Here is an 18,089-nt window from a genome sequence, read left to right on the forward strand (position 1 = left end):
ATGTAAAAATATGTCAAATTAAATGATCTAAGACTTGATAATTTAATGCATTATTCCATCACATTCACCCCACGATGGCAACGGGGAATACATAGATTAAGGGAGTCATTTATCAGCTGTGTTACTACTGACACATGGATGGTGCATGTGCATTAAACTCAAAGCCCATTCGAAAGTTAACATACAGGTATGTGGGTTGAAACCAGGCATGATGAGAAGTTAATCTGCAGGAATGATCTGGTATGCCTGTAAATTCCTGAAGTGGCCAGCAGGGCGTTAATGCTGCTACTGCCACCTCCTGGACGTTAAGTAAACTAATTATGAATCCTAAAGTCCTAGTTGACACAATGTCGTTGATCCTGAGCTTCACTATCTGCGCAAATGAAGAAAATTCTTTAATAAAATGCCATCCCGCCCATCACTGCTTCCATGAATGAGGTCCATCGTCTAACCTCGTGTTCCTCTCTCAGTTTGCAGACGTTCCTGTTGGACGGCAACAGTTTAGATGATCTTCCCAACGAGCTGGGTTCCCTGCAGAGGTTGAGTTACGTAGGCCTTTCATTCAACCAGTTCAACCACGTGCCCCAGGTGCTGGAGCAGTTGGGATCCATGGAGAAGCTGTGCATGGCTGGAAACAACCTGGAAACTCTCACGCTGCAGAATTTCAGACTGCTCCGCGTCAAACATATCGACCTAAGGTACAACAGCGAGCACACATTATTACAAATGCTTTTTTTTTTTTAAGATTGGATTTCAACAGCTTTGTCAAAAAACAATTATCACCTGAGGTCCTGAGTCATGCTTGGGCAAAGCAATGTACCCAATGACACAATGTTATCATCACACTAATGATAGAAACAAAAACAGAAAGGAGAAGCCAAAACACGATCAGACAGCCAGACAGCACGAAATCAGGAAATCATTTGCCTGTAGTGGCTCCATCAGGTGTGTCCCCACTGTGTGCAGAAGCACAGAGCTGGAGTGACTTGCATTATTCCTCCAGTTAATACTTTACTCCTTCTGTCTTTGTTTAGACAAGGTTAGTAAACACATTTTCCAGCATTCTCACCTGTTTAGACAAAGATCACTTAGTACCTCTGATCAGAGTGTGTTCTAGTTGTTCGGTCAGTGTGTCATGTTGACCTATATCCAGAAAATGTGTCAGTTAAAGTGCCGATAGGATTAGTCAGTTAATCAATGACTTTAAGGTTGTAACTAACACATTTTTTCATTAATTAATCGTTTGGTCTATAAAATGTCAACAAAAAAAATAGTCGCGACACAAGTTCCAGCGGGAAAAGCTTACTTATTTAAGATGTGTGTTCTGTGCAAATAACAATTTTAAACCCAAAGATTTTCACTTTACTATATTAAAGATAAATTTTTACTATATTAAAGATTTTTTTTTTTTTAAATGTCAGACTTGTTGCTGGTTAATTTTTGTCGTTCAACTAATGGTTTAATCAGTTGAGTTGATAGAAAGAAAAATAAACAAACATTTTGATAATGGATAGATTATTTAAGTTAAGTTAACTTATTGGAAATATTTGCAGCATCTCAGTCATGACAGTTTACTGCTCTTCTCTTTTTTTTGTAACTTTAAACAAAAAAATATGACTTTTAATGGAAAAAAAAAAAGATTTTAAAAAGAACCAAAGATCGGTTAATTGTAAAGATTATTGACAGAGCGATTGAAAAAAAAAAAAAATATCATCACTAGTTGGCACCTCTCTCTCAGCAACAGAGTTTATTATACATCAGTTTAATTCCAATAGCGTTTTTTGTCAAAAGTCTGTTTTTATCTCACAGTAGCAACAGTTTAACTTCATTATGCCTCTTGTTTTGCCGCGTCTTATCAGCTTTTGCCATAGGTGTTTTCTAATAATTGAATGTTTGAACATTGTGAGATTTCATCAGTAGATGACAGCACGATAACAATTTAAATTGGCCGCTCTCTTTGCAAATGAAAACCACTTCTGTCAACGTTGTGCACAGAACAACTGAGCACCAAACAAACTCAAACAAGCGGCACAATAAATCACCATCACCTGCGGCATGTTCTCTGCCTTACAAGAAAGGCCACAGCCACTGTGCCGTTCAACCGCATCCAAATCGTAGTTGAACCTTCGCCTTCTCCCCGCTCCCTCTGTCAGGTTGAATAAGATCTCCAGCATGGTGCCTGATGAGCCTGACCTGCTGAGGCACGTGACCCAGCTGGACGTGAGGGACAACAGGCTGACGGACCTGGACGCCTCAGTCTTCCCCAGGCTGGAGGTGCTCCACTGCGAGAGGAACCGCATCGCCAGCCTCAAGGCCAAGGGTTGCCTGCTCAAAGGCATCTACGCCTCCAACAACGGTGGGTTTTGGCACGACTTCATGTTTTTCTGCAAGGGCAATCTTGTGGTTAGAAAAGATAGATCCCTTTTCCTTCTCACACATCACTGCCTCACTGGTTTCCAAATGAAAATGAACACACACCTTACCTCCATTCTGTTCCCATATGACATAATATCCCCCCATGCTCGTCTCTCTCTAAATGCATTCATTTTTCTCATCAGTGCCGCAGTCACATTGTCCCTCTCCATCATCCTTCTCTAACTTGTCACCCCGCCCTCCCCTCCCTCTCTCCCAAATGCTCCCCTTCATTTTCCATCCACCTGCTTTTGTAATAGACCGCGTCTGTCCTTGCTGTAGGTTAATGTGTTTGGATTTTCTCCCTACAGAGCTGCGACAACTGGATGTCAGCCCTGTGCCCTCCAATCTTAGTTACATGGACATCTCGAGGTGAGAAAAATCCCACATAGAACTCACACACACACACAGACACAAGACATGCAGTTATAATTGGAAAAAGCATTTTGAAAACGTGGCTCATTTACAGTACATCATGTCTGTCCCAGAAAGAGGGAAAATTGGCTTTAAAGATCTTGAAACTGCACAGAAAACTACCTCATGCACAGGTTTTTGAAAGTGTGGTGAACTCTTAGAGATGCTAGCCCGGCTGTCGCATCGCATTTCAGTTGTTACCGACGTATTTATGTCGTAGAACAGAACTTTCTTAAAGGGTAACTCATTACACTTACACATGCTTGTCTTGAATTTGTTGCGTCTGTTTGGACTGAGATCAAGGTGATAAGAAGCAGCTGTGATTAACTGGACAATCCCCCCAATAGTTCAGGGTTAGCTAACAAGAGACAATGTGCTCTTAAAGGGCAACTCCACCAATTTTACACATTAAAGTGTGTTTACAGGTCAAGAGGAGTACTGCTGCATATGTGATAAAAGTAGTATAAAGCCTTTTGTGGCTCCAGAGGAAACTGCATGTAGTCTGGTAAATTGCCTCCAGTGATGTCGCTCGGTGGCTAAGTTGCATTGTGGGCGTAGGTTTTGAACACGAAGAAATGAATGCGTGTCATAAAAAAAGGTGATATCTGTGTCCATTTTGATTATTTGTTTTTAAACTGTCCATAATGAGTCCAGCAGTGTTATAGGAGTGCAATACCAGAGCAGTGGACTGATTTTCAAAATCTGGCACCTACCCACAATGCAACTTAGCCACCGAGTAACATCACTGGAGGCAATTTATCGGATTACATGCAGCTTCCTCTTGAGCCACAAAAGGCTTTAAACTACTTTTTTCACATGTGCAGTTGTACTTCCCAAGACCTGTTAACACACTTCACTGTGTAAAATTGGTTACCCTCTAAGCTTGCATTAACCACAGACCTGACTTCAGATATCTAACCACAATCCTATTAAAAAAGCCAGTTGACTTCGTGACACGGTTTTAGGAATAATTCCCGCAGCACTCTGTTGCCTTTTTTTGTCTAAAACACAACATAACTGAGATGCGGTAACACAATAAAGTGGATCTAAATATTACAAAATATGGGGGATTTAATTTTTAACCAGAACTGAGGTTGCTAATTCATCTTTTCTAGAACAGGACTGTTGGGAATTCAACCAGTATCCTGGTACATTATACTCCATGTTAGGCATCTCGCGTTACAAACTGCACATAATTCATCATCATCATCCCCCTCTCCTCCTGCAGGAACCATATGGAGTCCCTGCCAGACTGGCTGTGTGAAGCTAAGAAACTGGAAGTCCTGGACGTGAGCCACAACCTCATCACTGAGCTCCCGGCGCGGTAAGTCTCTCCCCTCTCAGCGAACGTGTCTGCAAGCCTGTAAACGGAGCGCGGTCCTGCATTATTCTGCCGGCCCTTTTTTGCCGGCCAGTCATCTATCCCCCATAGAGCCTCATAAATCACACCGATAGCCTGTAACCTCCACAGCCTTCGTCCATTCTCTTCCTCTTTATATAGCCTTTTAGAAGGTCAGCTCAGATGCTGCGCGCTTCCTCCTCTTCTCTCTGTCTCCTCATCAGCTCTGTCAACCGTCCTCCCTCCCTTTCCCTATTTTTAATTTCTCCCTCTCTTCCTCTGGTCCCCTCATTGTGTGCCGATTTATTTTTTACCCAGTACGTGTCAGAATGATGAATTCCAGCTGCAGGCTCCACTAGAGGCGCTGCTATTTTCTGTTTTTCACATCCTCATCCTCGCCCCCATCCTCCTCCTCCTCCTCATTTCCATGACTGTTTCAGCCCACTTCAATTACAGCCCACTCACTCAAAAGCCAGTTGTGTGGAGAAATGCGTGGAAGTTTTACCCATCTGCATATCTATCTGTATATCCATACCCCATCGTACGTTCATAATAATCTATACGCTTATCCTTGATGTCCTAGCACTGACCCAACCATCTGTCTGTTCTCCGTGCCGCAGGTTGTTATGCAGCAACAGTCTGAGGAAGCTGAGTGCAGGACATAACCAGTTGCAGAAGCTGCCTGAAAGGGTGGAGCGCCCTCTGCTGGAGGTTTTAGACGTACAGCACAATCAACTGGTGGAGCTGCCTTGCAACCTGTTCCTCAAATCTGACAGGTAGCATTAATCATCAGCTGCAAGTGATTTGTCTTTTATTAGATAACGCACCCGACACCTGACAAGAAGATTAAGCCGAGGGAAAATGCAGGTATATATGATGATGATGAAGGACAGAAATAATGAGTAGGATTTTAATCGAGGACAAGACGTCCAAGGGCAAGGACGAGAGGCAAATAAAAAACAGCCGATCAGCGCGAGGATGGGAGAGGGAGAGGTTGTTAATGGGGGTCACACGAGGATGAATTCAAGTTTGTATTTGAAGTGACTCATCAATATTTTTCAGGCACGGAAATGAGTTTGTATTTTCAATTCTACTTGCAGCATACGATGCGTAAATGCATCAGCCAACAGGCTGGAGCACCTGCCACCATCCAGCCTATCAGAGGAGAGCCACAGCATCCTGCAGGAACTCTACCTGACCAACAACCGGCTGACAGACAAGTGTGTGCCCATGCTAACAGGTCACACACACCTGCGTGTCCTCCACATGGCTTACAACCATCTCCAGACCTTCCCAGCCAGGTGAACAACCTACATTTGCTCCCCTCTTTAATTTCCAGATCAGAAATCTGAACTATAATAAACACCTAAGTGTATATTTTGCATGAAAAAAAAAAGTTTCCACTTGTAGTGTCACCTCTTAATAATCCTTTTACATGCAAATCTCTCCTAATGCTCTCCCCTCATTCTTCATCTTCAGTAAAATGGCCAAGCTGGAGGAGCTGGAGGAGGTGGACCTGAGTGGAAACATGCTGAAGACTGTGCCCACCACCATCATGAATTGCCGGCGAATGCACACACTCATCGCCCACTCCAACTCCATCGAGGTCTTTCCTGAGGTCATGCAGCTGATGGAGATGAAAGTAAGAGAGTAGTAACGGCACATCTCCGCGTGTCTTTGTGTACAGTATTATGTATGAGCCTCCAAGCTTTTACAGTATGTGCGTGTTTGTGAGTATTCACGTCTGCTCCTCTGTCCTCAGTGCGTGGATCTGAGCTGTAACGAGCTGACTGAGATCACTCTACCGGAGAATCTGCCTCCTAAGCTCCAGGAGCTAGACCTGACCGGAAACCCTCGTCTCAACCTGGACCACAAGACCCTCGAGCAGCTCAAGTATGTTCTTATTTCTTCTCTGTTAGTTTAATCTTTCATCTAAACTAATCACTAACCTTTTATGATTTAAAAACAAACATTTTTTAATAAACACCCTGAATAGACTTCTGTCAATAGCTCGTGCATCGATATTCTTCTACAACAGTGAATTTCATCTATTTCATGTTTTGGTGTTTTTCAGTAATATTCGCTGCTTCCGTATCGATCCGCCTCCAACCTTTTCGTCGAGTGAGACATCTGGTGGGCCTGCTGTGTGGAGTCATGGTTACACAGAGGCCTCGGGCGTCAAGAACAAGTGAGTTCAATCAGTCAATGATGAAAAACACACACACGCAACCACAATCACAGTGGTCCAGTGAAGCCTCACTAATCCAAACCTCCTGAGAATGTGCATTGTTGAAGCCAGATGACTCAAATGTAGGAAATCTTCAAGATGTGCTTGTTGAAAACATAAAGCACGTACAGTCACTTGCTAGAGCATCTCTTCATGGGCTAAATTGCCAATTCAACACTTTAATTCGCATGCTAAAGAAGAGATTCCAGCGATTTTTCGTTCCCATTTCCATATGTGTGAGTGATGTTTAAAGGCCCGTCTGCTTTGATCAAAAATGTTCGTTCAGTCCGACAAATCATAGACGGCATCCATTGTCTCCATGTTTGTTAGTGTGTGGAACAGTCTGATCAATATGAGAACAGAGGAGTTGTTATGTCTTTGAAGACCGTATTGTTTCCTCACTGAGACGTCCTGGCCTTCTCTTTGTTTTCTTTCCAGACTGTGTGTCGCGGCTCTCTCTGTGAACAGTTTCTGTGGGAGTCGGGAGGCTCTGTACGGAGTGTTTGACGGCGACAGGAATGTGGAAGTGCCCTACCTCTTGCAGTGCACGATGAACGACGTGTTGGCTGAAGAACTACACAAGACCAAGAGCGAGGAGGACTACATGACCAACACCTTCCTCGTTATGCAAAGGTACTCATTTTATCTCATTTAGCTCATGTTATCAGCCGTCCTCTTTTGTTACAAATCATCCCTCACATGCAGTATTTTAAGCTTCAGCACAAGCTACGATCTGCACAATTATTCCATGGACACTCGAAATTTTAACTGACTCCTCTTCTTTTGCCTCCGCAGAAAACTCGGAACGGCGGGGCAGAAACTGGGCGGCTCAGCAGCTCTGTGTCACATTCGCCACGACCCCACTGACCCCGGTGGTTGCTTCACCCTCACAGCTGCTAACGTGGGCAAGTGCCAGGCCATCCTGTGTCGTGACGGAAAGCCGATGTCGCTGTCGCTGCTGCACAACGTAGGGCTCGAGGAGGAATACCGCAGGATCAGGCAGCACAGAGCTATAATCACTGAGGTAAAGTACCTTGAAAGCATCCCAAGTACATTGAAATCAATGGGGAGTACATTAACGTCAATTCAATTTTAAACGTGCGCTGCATGAGCACTAAGTTGTTTATGCTCTTTTCCGCAGGACAACAAGGTGAATGGCGTGACCGACTCCACACGAATCATGGGCTACTCCTTCCTCTACCCATCCGTCATCCCTTGTCCCTACGTGCAGACAGTCACTCTCACCCCCCAGGATGAGTTCTTCATTCTGGGGAGCCGGGGCCTGTGGGATGCTGTGTCTCCCACCGAGGCTGTGGAGGCTGTTCGCAATGTCCCCGACGGCCTGGCTGCTGCCAAGAAGCTGTGCACACTGGCGCAGGGCTACGGCTGCACAGACAGCCTCAGCGCTGTTGTGGTCCAGCTCAGTGTGAGTGAAGACTGCTGTTCCTGCTGCTGTTCTGAGCCTCCCCAGCCACCTCCGAGCCCCGGCTTGGGCCCCTACCCCCCATCGTCCTCTGCCATCAAGGAGCGGCCCTCAGATGGCTCTCTCCCTGTGCCGCCTTCCTCCTGCAGTGAAATCAGCAGCGAGATCAGCACCAGCGAGATGAGCAGCGAGGTCGGCTCCACAGCCTCGTCTGATGAGCCGCCGCAGAGCTCCTTGGTGCTGCTGCACGAGCAGCCCCACCATACTCACATGCACCTGCACCATCAGGCCCACCCATTGTCCCTACAGCACCAGCAGGCCCACACAACCACCCAGCCCTGCCAGTACCTGTTCCCAGGTTCAGAGCTGCCCTCTGCCCGCAGCTGCTGTGCCCTCCATCCCGCCTGCTTAGCAGGCTCCTTCCAGAGGCAGCTGTCCAGTGCCACCTTCTCCAGCGCCCTGTCTGACAACGGGCTGGACAGCGAGGATGAGGAGCCCATCGCTGGAGTTTTCTCTAACGGGAGCCGCGTGGAAGTCGAGGCGGATGTCCACTGCTTAAAAGCAGAGTCCTCCTCCTCGTCCTCACCCCAAGCATCATTACCTTCATCCTCCAGCCAGGAGCACGCCCTGCTGACTCTTCCCCCACCTCCTCCACCGCCATGCACCCCAGAGCCCCTGGAGGAAGGGGTCGACATGAGCCTCGGTGAGGCCGAGAACGGCCTGGAGAGAGATGAGTCGTGGCAGGGAGTCGGAGCAGGAGGCGGGGATGGAGGAAAGTTGGCAGGCAAAAGGAGGGTTAATGGGTCAGTGGCTCGCCAGGAAAAGAGTCACAACCTTATTGAGGTGGCTGCCGACGCTCCCTCTAAGAAGTCCGGGGGTTACTTCACAGCTCCGGCCCAGCCCGACCCAGACGACCAGTTCATTATCCCACCTGAGCTGGAGGAGGAGGTGAAGGAAATCATGAAGCAGCATCAGCAGAGACAGCAGAAGCCGCCTGGGACCGATCAGCCCACGGACTACTACGACACCCCTCTCTGAACAGCAACACCACCGACTACAGCCTCATCTCCCTCCCAGCTGCAGCATGCACAGAAGCCTGCCATCGATCTTTTCCGCATATGGACACGAACAAATGAGATTCCTCAAGAGGCTGTAAAATGCACATGAGAAAGTGTGATCATGCTTTTTCTAAACAGCCTTCGTCGCTCAACACAGCCTCATCATTGACGAACCATGCACTGTAACCCGCTCCACTCGTTTTTACCCAAGCAATTCATAGAACGAAACAAGCAAATGAGCCCTTTAATGATACTCGACCCTCTTGAATAGCCTGTGAACACCGCTCCTGGTGTCCATGGTTGTGCCCTTCTCACAGACAGTGGAACTCTGATTTTTACATTAGACATCCAGCTGAGTATGTAATCAACACTAGTCTCTTTGCAATAGCATTAGCTCGCCACAACACTTGTTAATATGGATAACAGATTCCATGGTTTGTTTGTTTGTTTGTTTTGTAAGAACTTACCATATCTTTTAATGTGAAAGCAGTGAAGTTGCTGAAAGAACTTTTTAAAAACAGAGACACATAATCTTTTTATTATCAGTGAACTATGTCGAATGGTACACCAGTAATACCACACTTAACTGTTGTAGATAGGGCACTTAAAATACTGTATTTCTTCAGTAAATCATGGCTCTTGGCCTGTAAAATGGCATAGAAATTTTTTGTAGAAATTTTAAATACTAACTCCTAGGAGTTGCATACTCTTTATGGTGACTCAGTCACTTTTACTAATCTTCTCTGAGAGAAATGGTGATTTTTTTTCCAATGATTGTAAATAAGAGAAATGTTGTATACTGATGCTTTTTAAAGGAACTGCGTACCTGTATGTCGGTGAAGGTTTTAGTGGTGGGGGAGGACGTGAGGTTCACTAAGAGTTTGCTGTTATGGAGGTGTCACCCCCGTTTTTATCCTACAACGTAGCCCCACAAATGCACACACACAGACACACACACACACACACACACACACACACAAACACTCACACATACAAATTTAACGTATATGTGCAATTGCAGGTCAGAAACAACATTCCATGCAATTTAACTACACAGCCGCGATGATTGCTCCACTTTGTTTGATTGTGATGTCCTGTAGTCATCACTGTATCTAATGAACACTAACAGACGGAACGTTGCATGCACACACACACACACAGACACACACGAACACACAGACATGCACACTCAATATTAGTCCCACCTCCCTCCTACAGTAACTGTTATCACCGGCATGACTGTGTCAAGTTCAGTAATACAAACAAATATATCCACATGGAAAAGAGACAACACAGATGTTCCTGTCTTTGGTATAATAAATTTTAAATTTGTGAATATAAGTCATGGTGTCTGGGATTTGCTTTTTAATAATTCATGCACATCTGATTGTAAAAAAATTCACATAAAAACAGAATTACACAATAATCTATTTACAATAATATTTAGTTTACTGTTTTTTTTCCACTGAATGACCAGAAGGGGGCAATCTCATACAATGTTGTGATCAGAAGTTTATGATGGCTTAACCCTTGAACTAAACATCTACGAATCCAAAACCTGCTCTACGAGATATTTAGCATATTCAACAGTCAGCACCCACATTTCTCAAGACAACATCCTCATCTTTCCTGCTGCCGCCTTTCTTATACTTCTTCTTCAAACAGACGACAGTGATTAATGTAATGATCAGCATTGCTGCCAGCACAGACAGAGAGGAGGCAAGTGCAAGGGTGGTTTTATCCTTGGTGGAGCCCTTGTTCTGACAGCGCTCTCCATAGTACCACCAGTCTTCACCTACATCACACCTGAAGAGCAGAGAAAAAGGATGAGAGGAAAAAAAATCAGACTTGAATATATATCCTTATAGCATGTGAAACAGCTTTTCTGGGGCTGCATCTAGATAAAGTGCATTTCTTTTGGGACAAATAATTGATACACAAACAAAACTTCTTTCTAATATTGAATCCCAGAAGGCCTTTGGAGAAATAGTTTGACATTTTGTAACCTACAGTGTTGTATGAAGTACCCAAAAGTCATACTAGTAAAGATATCATGTTAGAATATTACTTTGATAAAAGGGAAAGTCATCCATACAAATAGTATTTAAGTAAAAGTATGAAAGTACCTGCTATGAAGAGTATTTTTCTTGCAATAAATGTACAAGTATGAAAAATATGAGTAAAAGTCAATTAAACATATATTTACATGTATGTATAAAGTGTATACTTGGCGTCGGCGTTATTGGCCTGTTCAGTTATCAGATCTGATATTCAGATTATCAGGATCAGTGTCCTTTTTTTTTAAAAATGTGCTGCTATGACTCTAATGCAGCATGCAATCTGCAAAGTAACTAGTAACTGAAGTTATTAAATAAATGTCGTGCAGTAAAAAGTACCACATTTTCCTCCAAATGTAGTGGAGTGGAAGTATAAAGTAGCAGAAAATTGAAATACTCAAGTTCCTCAAAGTTGCACTTAAATACAGTACTTGCATAATTGTACTAAGTTACATCTCATAACCAGGGAACTGCGTTCATTTATTCTCTGTCATTGAATCTGATAAGAAGACAAAAATCACTCCCATGTCTGTATGACAAATATGAAGCTACCACCAGCAGGCGGTTAGCTTAGCTTAGCACAAAGTTTTTTTGCAGATATAACTGAGTGTAAGAGATGCTCGTGATGATGAGTTTGTTGCCTTTCGACAGAGCCAGGTTAGCTGTTTCCCCCAGTTGCTATTCTTTATGCTGCACTGTAACATTTCGCCGTAGCCCCCCGATTTATCGTTTATTTAGCATTACATAAACATGTAAGCTGTTCGTATCACATAATGTAGTTGTAGGCAGCATCAGGACATTGGCAAGTATTTTTAACAATAAAAACTTCTCCCATGAAGACATATTTTATATAATTACAACTTTTACATTGTCATTATCTGTTTATTCACCAGCATTCAGCGATGGGGACTTCGCATGTGGGATTAAGGTTATTGAAAACAACATTGATGAACACTTAAAACACTTAAAGCACCTTATATCTGCTTACAATTATAGTAGTGTTGTGAACATTTATTAAATGTACTGCAACACTAAAAGATTGGGATTGCTCACTTTTGATTTGAAAAAGTCAGACAGGACCAGGCTCACTGATTATTACACATTGAGAGCCTTGGTAGCCGAATGGTTACACTGCATGCTGCGCCATCACAACCATTACTGGTTCAATTTCAGACATGTGTCACACGTCATACCCATCTCTCTCTCAGTTTCCTGTCACTGTACGATAAAGGCAAAAAAAATCCCCCACCGCCCCGAAAAATAACCAGAGAGCACACACCTGCATGCAGGCACCCCCCCGTCCACCACGCAGACTCCATTATTCAGACACTCCACATTAGAGCAGACATCAGGGGCTGCAGTGGCGACAGTGGTGGTGGGGCTTACGGACGGCGGAGGCTGCGTCCCTGTCAGATGAGACACGTCTGAAGAGGGACAGAAAATGAGAAATTGGTTAATTGGATCCATGTGGAGGAGCATGGAACAACATGAAATGAACAGGCAATGATTGGATCACATGATTGACTGTCGTGTTTTTTTCTGACAAGTGGGCATTTGAATCACGGATGTAATCATCCATCATGGATGGTAGAGATGAGTATGTAGCATACTCTAGAATGAATAATTCATATAATGTCTGACAGGATGAATGTGGCTTCATATATACTGTATATATAAATGGTTAGCTTTCTGGGCATTGCGTTTCTTATATCTTTGATGTCTTTGAACACAATGTTTTTATGTGATCTGGTGCTTTTACCCTCCATGGTGAGGAGAAAGATGGCTTGTCCTCCCTTTAAAAAATCCCTGCTCTTTGCTCTGAGGTGGGTGAGATACACTGGGGTGCCGGCGCCAGGCCCTCGGAAATACTTGGACCCATCTGTATCTGTGACCTCAACTCCCACCTTGCGCGGGTCGTCCCAGAAAAACAGGTTGGAGTCTGTTGAAAAGGATGTTAGATATAATATGACAGCGAAACAGTATTTTTATTTTCTGATTTGTTTTTACGTAAAGAACAATTTAAATCTCTTTGACACCTGTTGCTGTCATGTTGGGGTCAGTGGTGACACTGCGCTGGTTGGACATGCGCTTTTGGATGTGTGGGTGCTGGTCCATCAGCATCATGGTGATCTGTTTCCAGGGACATGGCCATGTCTGTCCGGTGTCACCTTCACGGGCCACCAGATGAGCGTAGGCTGACAACTCGCCGGGGTAGCCTGCCTTACCGCTGGGGTACAGCCCCATTTGGAAAGTGTAACCCTCCTTCGAAGTGAATGGGGGGCTGAAGATAGGTGTGTCTGTCGGGGTGTTATCCATAACATCACTGAAGTTATTCACTCGCCATACAAACTCTGGGCAGGTGGTCTCAGAGAGGTTGATATCATCCAGTGACATTCCTCCTGTCGGGGGCCCTGAGCCCTCCTTGGTCCCTTGGAAGACGACCCGGAATTTCTTTTTGGCGTCCAGACTCACGTGGTGCAGTTGCCACAGCTCCTGAGGGGATCCTGTTACAGCACATCAGGTAAAACATAGAATTGATCGAACAGCAAGTTGACAATCACTTGAATTCATCAGTGAAATTGTTGTTTTTGAGCTCTAGTAGAATTAATAGTCACCATCTATGGTCTTTATAAAACGCAGTGTTCCAGTGGGGTTAGCATTGTCGTACTCTCGCACATAGATCTTCAGTGTGTCGCTGGGGCCGGCGGTGTTGTAGTAGAAGAACTGAAGACACTGGTATCCTCTTTTGGGGTAAAGGAGCCTGCTCTCCAGTAGAGCTGTATCCCCAGTGTTGGCGATGCCAGTGTTGAAGTGCATAAAATACCCTGAGCCTAAAGATTAGAGTTTCACTTCATTAATAATCTCGTACGTGAGCATTATTTCTCTGCACTTTGCACAGTGGATGATTAGAAGACAATTAAGATGGGTCAATCGAACACGTAGCAGTGATTCTACCTCAAAGTCTGAAGTCTGTTTTAAAACAACCGTCACATTCATTAATGTGCACTGAAAGAGTTTTTGGTAGCTCCTGCCCATACTGACTGTGAAGGGATCCCCTCCTACTGAGAACTTAAAAGTTCTGTGAGGGTTCATCTTCCTTAGTTGGACAAATCAGGTGGGTATCCTCCGACATTTGGGTCTTTTAGTATTAAATTCCCTCTGTAATTTGCTTGCCAGTGCTTTCTTGCTCAGCTGTAGTGAAAGGACGATAACACAATGAGGGAATTTAATACTAAAAATATGTATAAAAACATATAAAAGATGCCCAATTGATTTGTCTAACAGACTCCTGACGTCTTCTTGCTGGGAGCCAGCATGAAACGAAGCAACAATTGCAGTAAGTGAAAGTTTTATCAATATACATCTATGAATTATGGGCTTGTGTGTGTTGTTCTGAGGCAAACTTGATATATATCTCAACTAATTCTTCAAAGCAAACATTTGCATCTGTCACGTATATTCGTGTAAGATCCTTCTCACCAGTGCATTTGCCCATGTTAGAGTAGTCGGTGCTGGGCCCTGGAACAGCTGAGGAAACCCTGTTCCAGGCTGCCTTAGCCCCCTGTCCCTGGACCATACCGCAGATGTTCTCACGTTCAAAGTCACATGAGTCCAGGAACGTGGAGCCTTGAGCTGGAAGACATTTCATTAACACATACACAGGTGTGAGACTTTGAACCGCTATAAACTGATTATGCAATAAAGAGAAAGGTTTCGCTCATCCACATTTTTCCATGCGGCATGAAATCAGAAGATAAAGCATCTGATTGACAGCTGATATTAACTAAGTATCAAGTATTAAGTATAATAATTAAGTGTATTGCAGTACAAGCTGACAGAAGACTTCTTCATAACACGTGTTGGTTGTCGACTCTTACTGCAGTTATAGAGGCGGTGCAGCTTGAGCAGGTCGCTGTCACTGAACTCCATACGCTGGCCGATGACGTCACTGAAAGAGGGGATCTTGGTGACGATGGTGGGCTCGGTGCCGTTGCGGAAGGCGTTTTTACTGTAGTGCATCATGGAGCCGTAGTCGTAGGGTACGCCCAGAGAGCTTGAGGTGGTGTCGTCGTAGGTGTTAAAGTTGTGCTCTTTACCTGCAGATCAGATGTAAGCAAAGGTGTCTGCAAGGTTGAATTCAATATCACAATGTCTAATTCCATTCCTCAAATGTGGGGCTCGTAAAAGTTGCTTATTAACAGTTGATTAACGATTTAACTATACATTGCTGACGTATCAAAGCACTCTTTAATCGCACTCTGATTTGATTTGAGCATAGGTCAATGCAGTTTATATACAAAGTGTGATATTCCTTTGAGTGCTGATAATATCTTTTGCTTATCTTGTTCAGATAATGCAGCCAGGCTAACAACACATGCACACATTTATCACACAAGCAATAAATCAGTAGCGGCGTGAAGTGCTCTCCTTCCCGTCCTGGAAAACAAGCCTCTTGAAAACTGCATGAACCGAAGTGATTTTTCTGATTCATTAGAATGTTAATTTTGTGAAAAGCTTGTATAAATGTGGTGTATAAACACTACTTCTCAATCTGACATGCAAATGGGAGTCATGAAGTAAGCGTGTCATGAAGTGATAAATGATATGTGGGAGCATGAATGTCAAAATCAATAATAATTTAGCTGGCTGAGAAGCAGTGAGAGGTTCAGTACCATCTGAGATGAGGTCCCACATGATTTTGACATAATCATCTCGGTCGGCCCTGGACTGCTCATGCCAGAAACCAAGAGCATGAAGGAACTCGTGTTCGATGGTGGCGATGCGGTCACAGTTTCTCCCTATTGACAATCTCTGCTTCCCAACTTTCCGGTTTCCCACAGAGGAGAAACAACTTTTGAAAAAAAAAAGAAAGAAAATAATACAGTATACATAATGCATTCATTCTTGAGACATTACAGCTTGTCTTGCCATCTAGACAGACAATAAAAGTATGAAAGTTTTTGTCCTACCCACTGCCTTTAAAGATGGAGATGTAGTTTTCCTCTCCGCTCCAAGGCTTGAAGTCGATGCAGGTCTTGAGCCGGTACTGCTCAAAGGCCTTCAGAATCACACCTTTAGCATTGATCTCTGCAGAAAACAGGACGAATCAAAGGTGGAAAAATGTGTCTTCCAAATTCCCCTTCAAGATCAACCGTAGTGCAGTGTAAATTCATAAAAGACCTGCTAAGGCTCAAGATTACTTCCACGAAGCCCACATGTCTGACTCACTGCATCGCCTGTAAGTGGCTGAACATCAAACATAGCATAGAAGTGTTATACATGTCTTCTCAACTGACATCTCTGAGGTGTATTTTGAGTCTATGCGAATTTATATGTACAGTAATGGAGAAAAAAAAGTAGCAGTATGTTACAGAGTCATCAGTTGACTTGTTTAACCATTGTGTTTTGTTGACATTGTTTTTCATGACTCAATATTGATGTCTCAGGAACCTACTGCTGTATCATAATTATGTAAAAAATAATAATAACTATTGGGAAAAAAATACTTTTTTTTCCATTAAATGTCTTCTGACTTTTAACCCAGTATGTAGAAGTGGTAGACCTTCCCCTTGCCACAAAGGGATTGCATATTTCATGAAGGTGACAAAATATGACCATAAAGCTCGTTGTTGTTACACCTGATAAGGTAACATTTATTTGTTTGCCACTGAGCAGCAGGACTCAAGGTTTCCCTGCACAACACTGTATTGTAAAGACATGATCAGTGTTATTCACTTCACCTGTCAGTGGTTTTAATGTTTTGGCTGATTGGTGTATCGGCTATGAATTAACAAATACATCTATATTGTTATATTTTAGTATGACCTACTATTATATACAACTGCAATAACAGAAATACCTACAGATGTTTTACAGTAGTATTACATCATTTCCTGGATTAGGTCAAATGTGTAAAAAGTTTTTAGGGTGATAAATTAGGTGATATTATTTTGTTTTTCCCACAACTTAAAGGAGCTGCATGTTGGCCTGTTCGCTTTACAGTAACAGTTGTAACAGTAATTCTTGCAATCAGATATATGCATACTTAACTACACTATTAAAATATTAAATTCAAGTCAAAATCCTCCCTTGAACATTTTATTTCAATAAAGATAGCAACAAAATTCCCTCAAAGAGGAAGAATGTCACTGTCACCACTATATAATGGTATAATCCCATTATGTTTGATGCAATGAGAAGTACTTTAATATTATAGATTGTCAAGATGCAGCTAATTCATTTGCTTTATGTTATGTTGGGTAGTTTAAACTCTAACAATGCATACTATTTTGATATGTAAAACTTCACTTGAAACTTAACTATAAAATGTAAATACTCAAGTCAAGTTGAAATACCTGTAGTTATTTTCCACCACTGCTACCACAAGACAAATTTAGATGAATGTTTTGTATAAATCCATCTGTATTCCTCAACAAACCATAGAAACAGTTTCTAAGTCCAGGTGAACTTAACTTTTTCTAACAGGCTCTCTTACCTAAGTCATCCTCCATGTAGTATGGGATCATCTTCGGCCACCTGTACTGCTCCCCTATTATGGAATTCCGTGTCTGCGTCTGTGGCGATCAATGAAAGCAATCACAAAGATTGGAAGAACGTAATGAGGCAACGTTAAGATTTAAAATTCAATTGCGCGGTAGACAATAAAAAGCAGTTAAATTAACATACCTCATCAAGCACAATGTCTCCCTCCACAAGATTCAGCCCTGCCTCTGTGGAGACCAAGCACAAAGAAAACTGGTTTACAGAAGTTACTTAGATAAAAAGTCTGGACACTTTTGTCTTTTTTCCCTACTTTTTTACATACCTTCGTTGATGTCAAAAATGTCAAGATCTCTTCCACCGTCAACATTATAATCTGTGTGAGTGGATATGATTAACAAATGTGAAGAAACTTAAAATGAAAGCGACAATAGGTTTAGTGTTAATATTTCTTGGGGAAAAAATAAAAAATCACTTACCTGGTAGTTTTGCTCTGGGCTATACAAAGGGGAATAAAAATGTAAATGTTACTGATTTTCTCGTGTATCAAAGTGTATTAAGTTCGTGTCAAGTTTTCTTGCAATCTTACGACACTATCTTAACAAAACAAACCAATTTCTCACCGAGCAAAGGGTAGTACCACATAAGAGGAAGACAA

The 18,089-nt window shown here is 43.1% G+C and overlaps 2 protein-coding genes across 2 annotated transcripts in view; one reads left to right on the forward strand and one right to left on the reverse strand.

Moving 5' to 3' along the window:
* Positions 1-10,214, forward strand: part of phlpp1 (PH domain and leucine rich repeat protein phosphatase 1) — a 48,491-nt gene extending 38,277 nt beyond the window's left edge. Inside the window, exons 6-17 of the mRNA XM_084368376.1 lie at positions 471-698; positions 2,154-2,356; positions 2,724-2,784; positions 4,055-4,150; positions 4,786-4,941; positions 5,266-5,466; positions 5,645-5,807; positions 5,928-6,058; positions 6,240-6,353; positions 6,831-7,025; positions 7,188-7,416; positions 7,534-10,214. Coding sequence (XP_084224502.1) covers positions 471-698; positions 2,154-2,356; positions 2,724-2,784; positions 4,055-4,150; positions 4,786-4,941; positions 5,266-5,466; positions 5,645-5,807; positions 5,928-6,058; positions 6,240-6,353; positions 6,831-7,025; positions 7,188-7,416; positions 7,534-8,853 — 3,097 coding nt within the window. The 3' untranslated portion in view covers positions 8,854-10,214. The remainder of the gene's footprint in view (positions 1-470; positions 699-2,153; positions 2,357-2,723; positions 2,785-4,054; positions 4,151-4,785; positions 4,942-5,265; positions 5,467-5,644; positions 5,808-5,927; positions 6,059-6,239; positions 6,354-6,830; positions 7,026-7,187; positions 7,417-7,533) is intronic.
* Positions 10,215-10,286: 72 nt separating this feature from the next.
* Positions 10,287-18,076, reverse strand: LOC311266049 (meprin A subunit beta-like; the record flags this gene model as incomplete). Its single annotated transcript, XM_084368234.1, has 13 exons — positions 10,287-10,679; positions 12,210-12,354; positions 12,690-12,869; positions 12,967-13,434; positions 13,546-13,761; positions 14,411-14,563; positions 14,809-15,027; positions 15,604-15,782; positions 15,901-16,018; positions 17,427-17,505; positions 17,618-17,661; positions 17,757-17,807; positions 18,055-18,076. 13 exons carry the CDS (start codon positions 18,074-18,076, stop codon positions 10,457-10,459), a joined length of 2,097 nt encoding a protein of 698 aa, XP_084224360.1. The 3' UTR covers positions 10,287-10,456.
* Between the last annotated feature and the right edge of the window lie 13 nt (positions 18,077-18,089).

Source organism: Pagrus pagrus (genome assembly GCF_965226575.1).
Source record: "Pagrus pagrus genome assembly, chromosome: 12".
Classification (NCBI taxonomy): Eukaryota; Metazoa; Chordata; class Actinopteri; order Spariformes; family Sparidae; genus Pagrus; species Pagrus pagrus.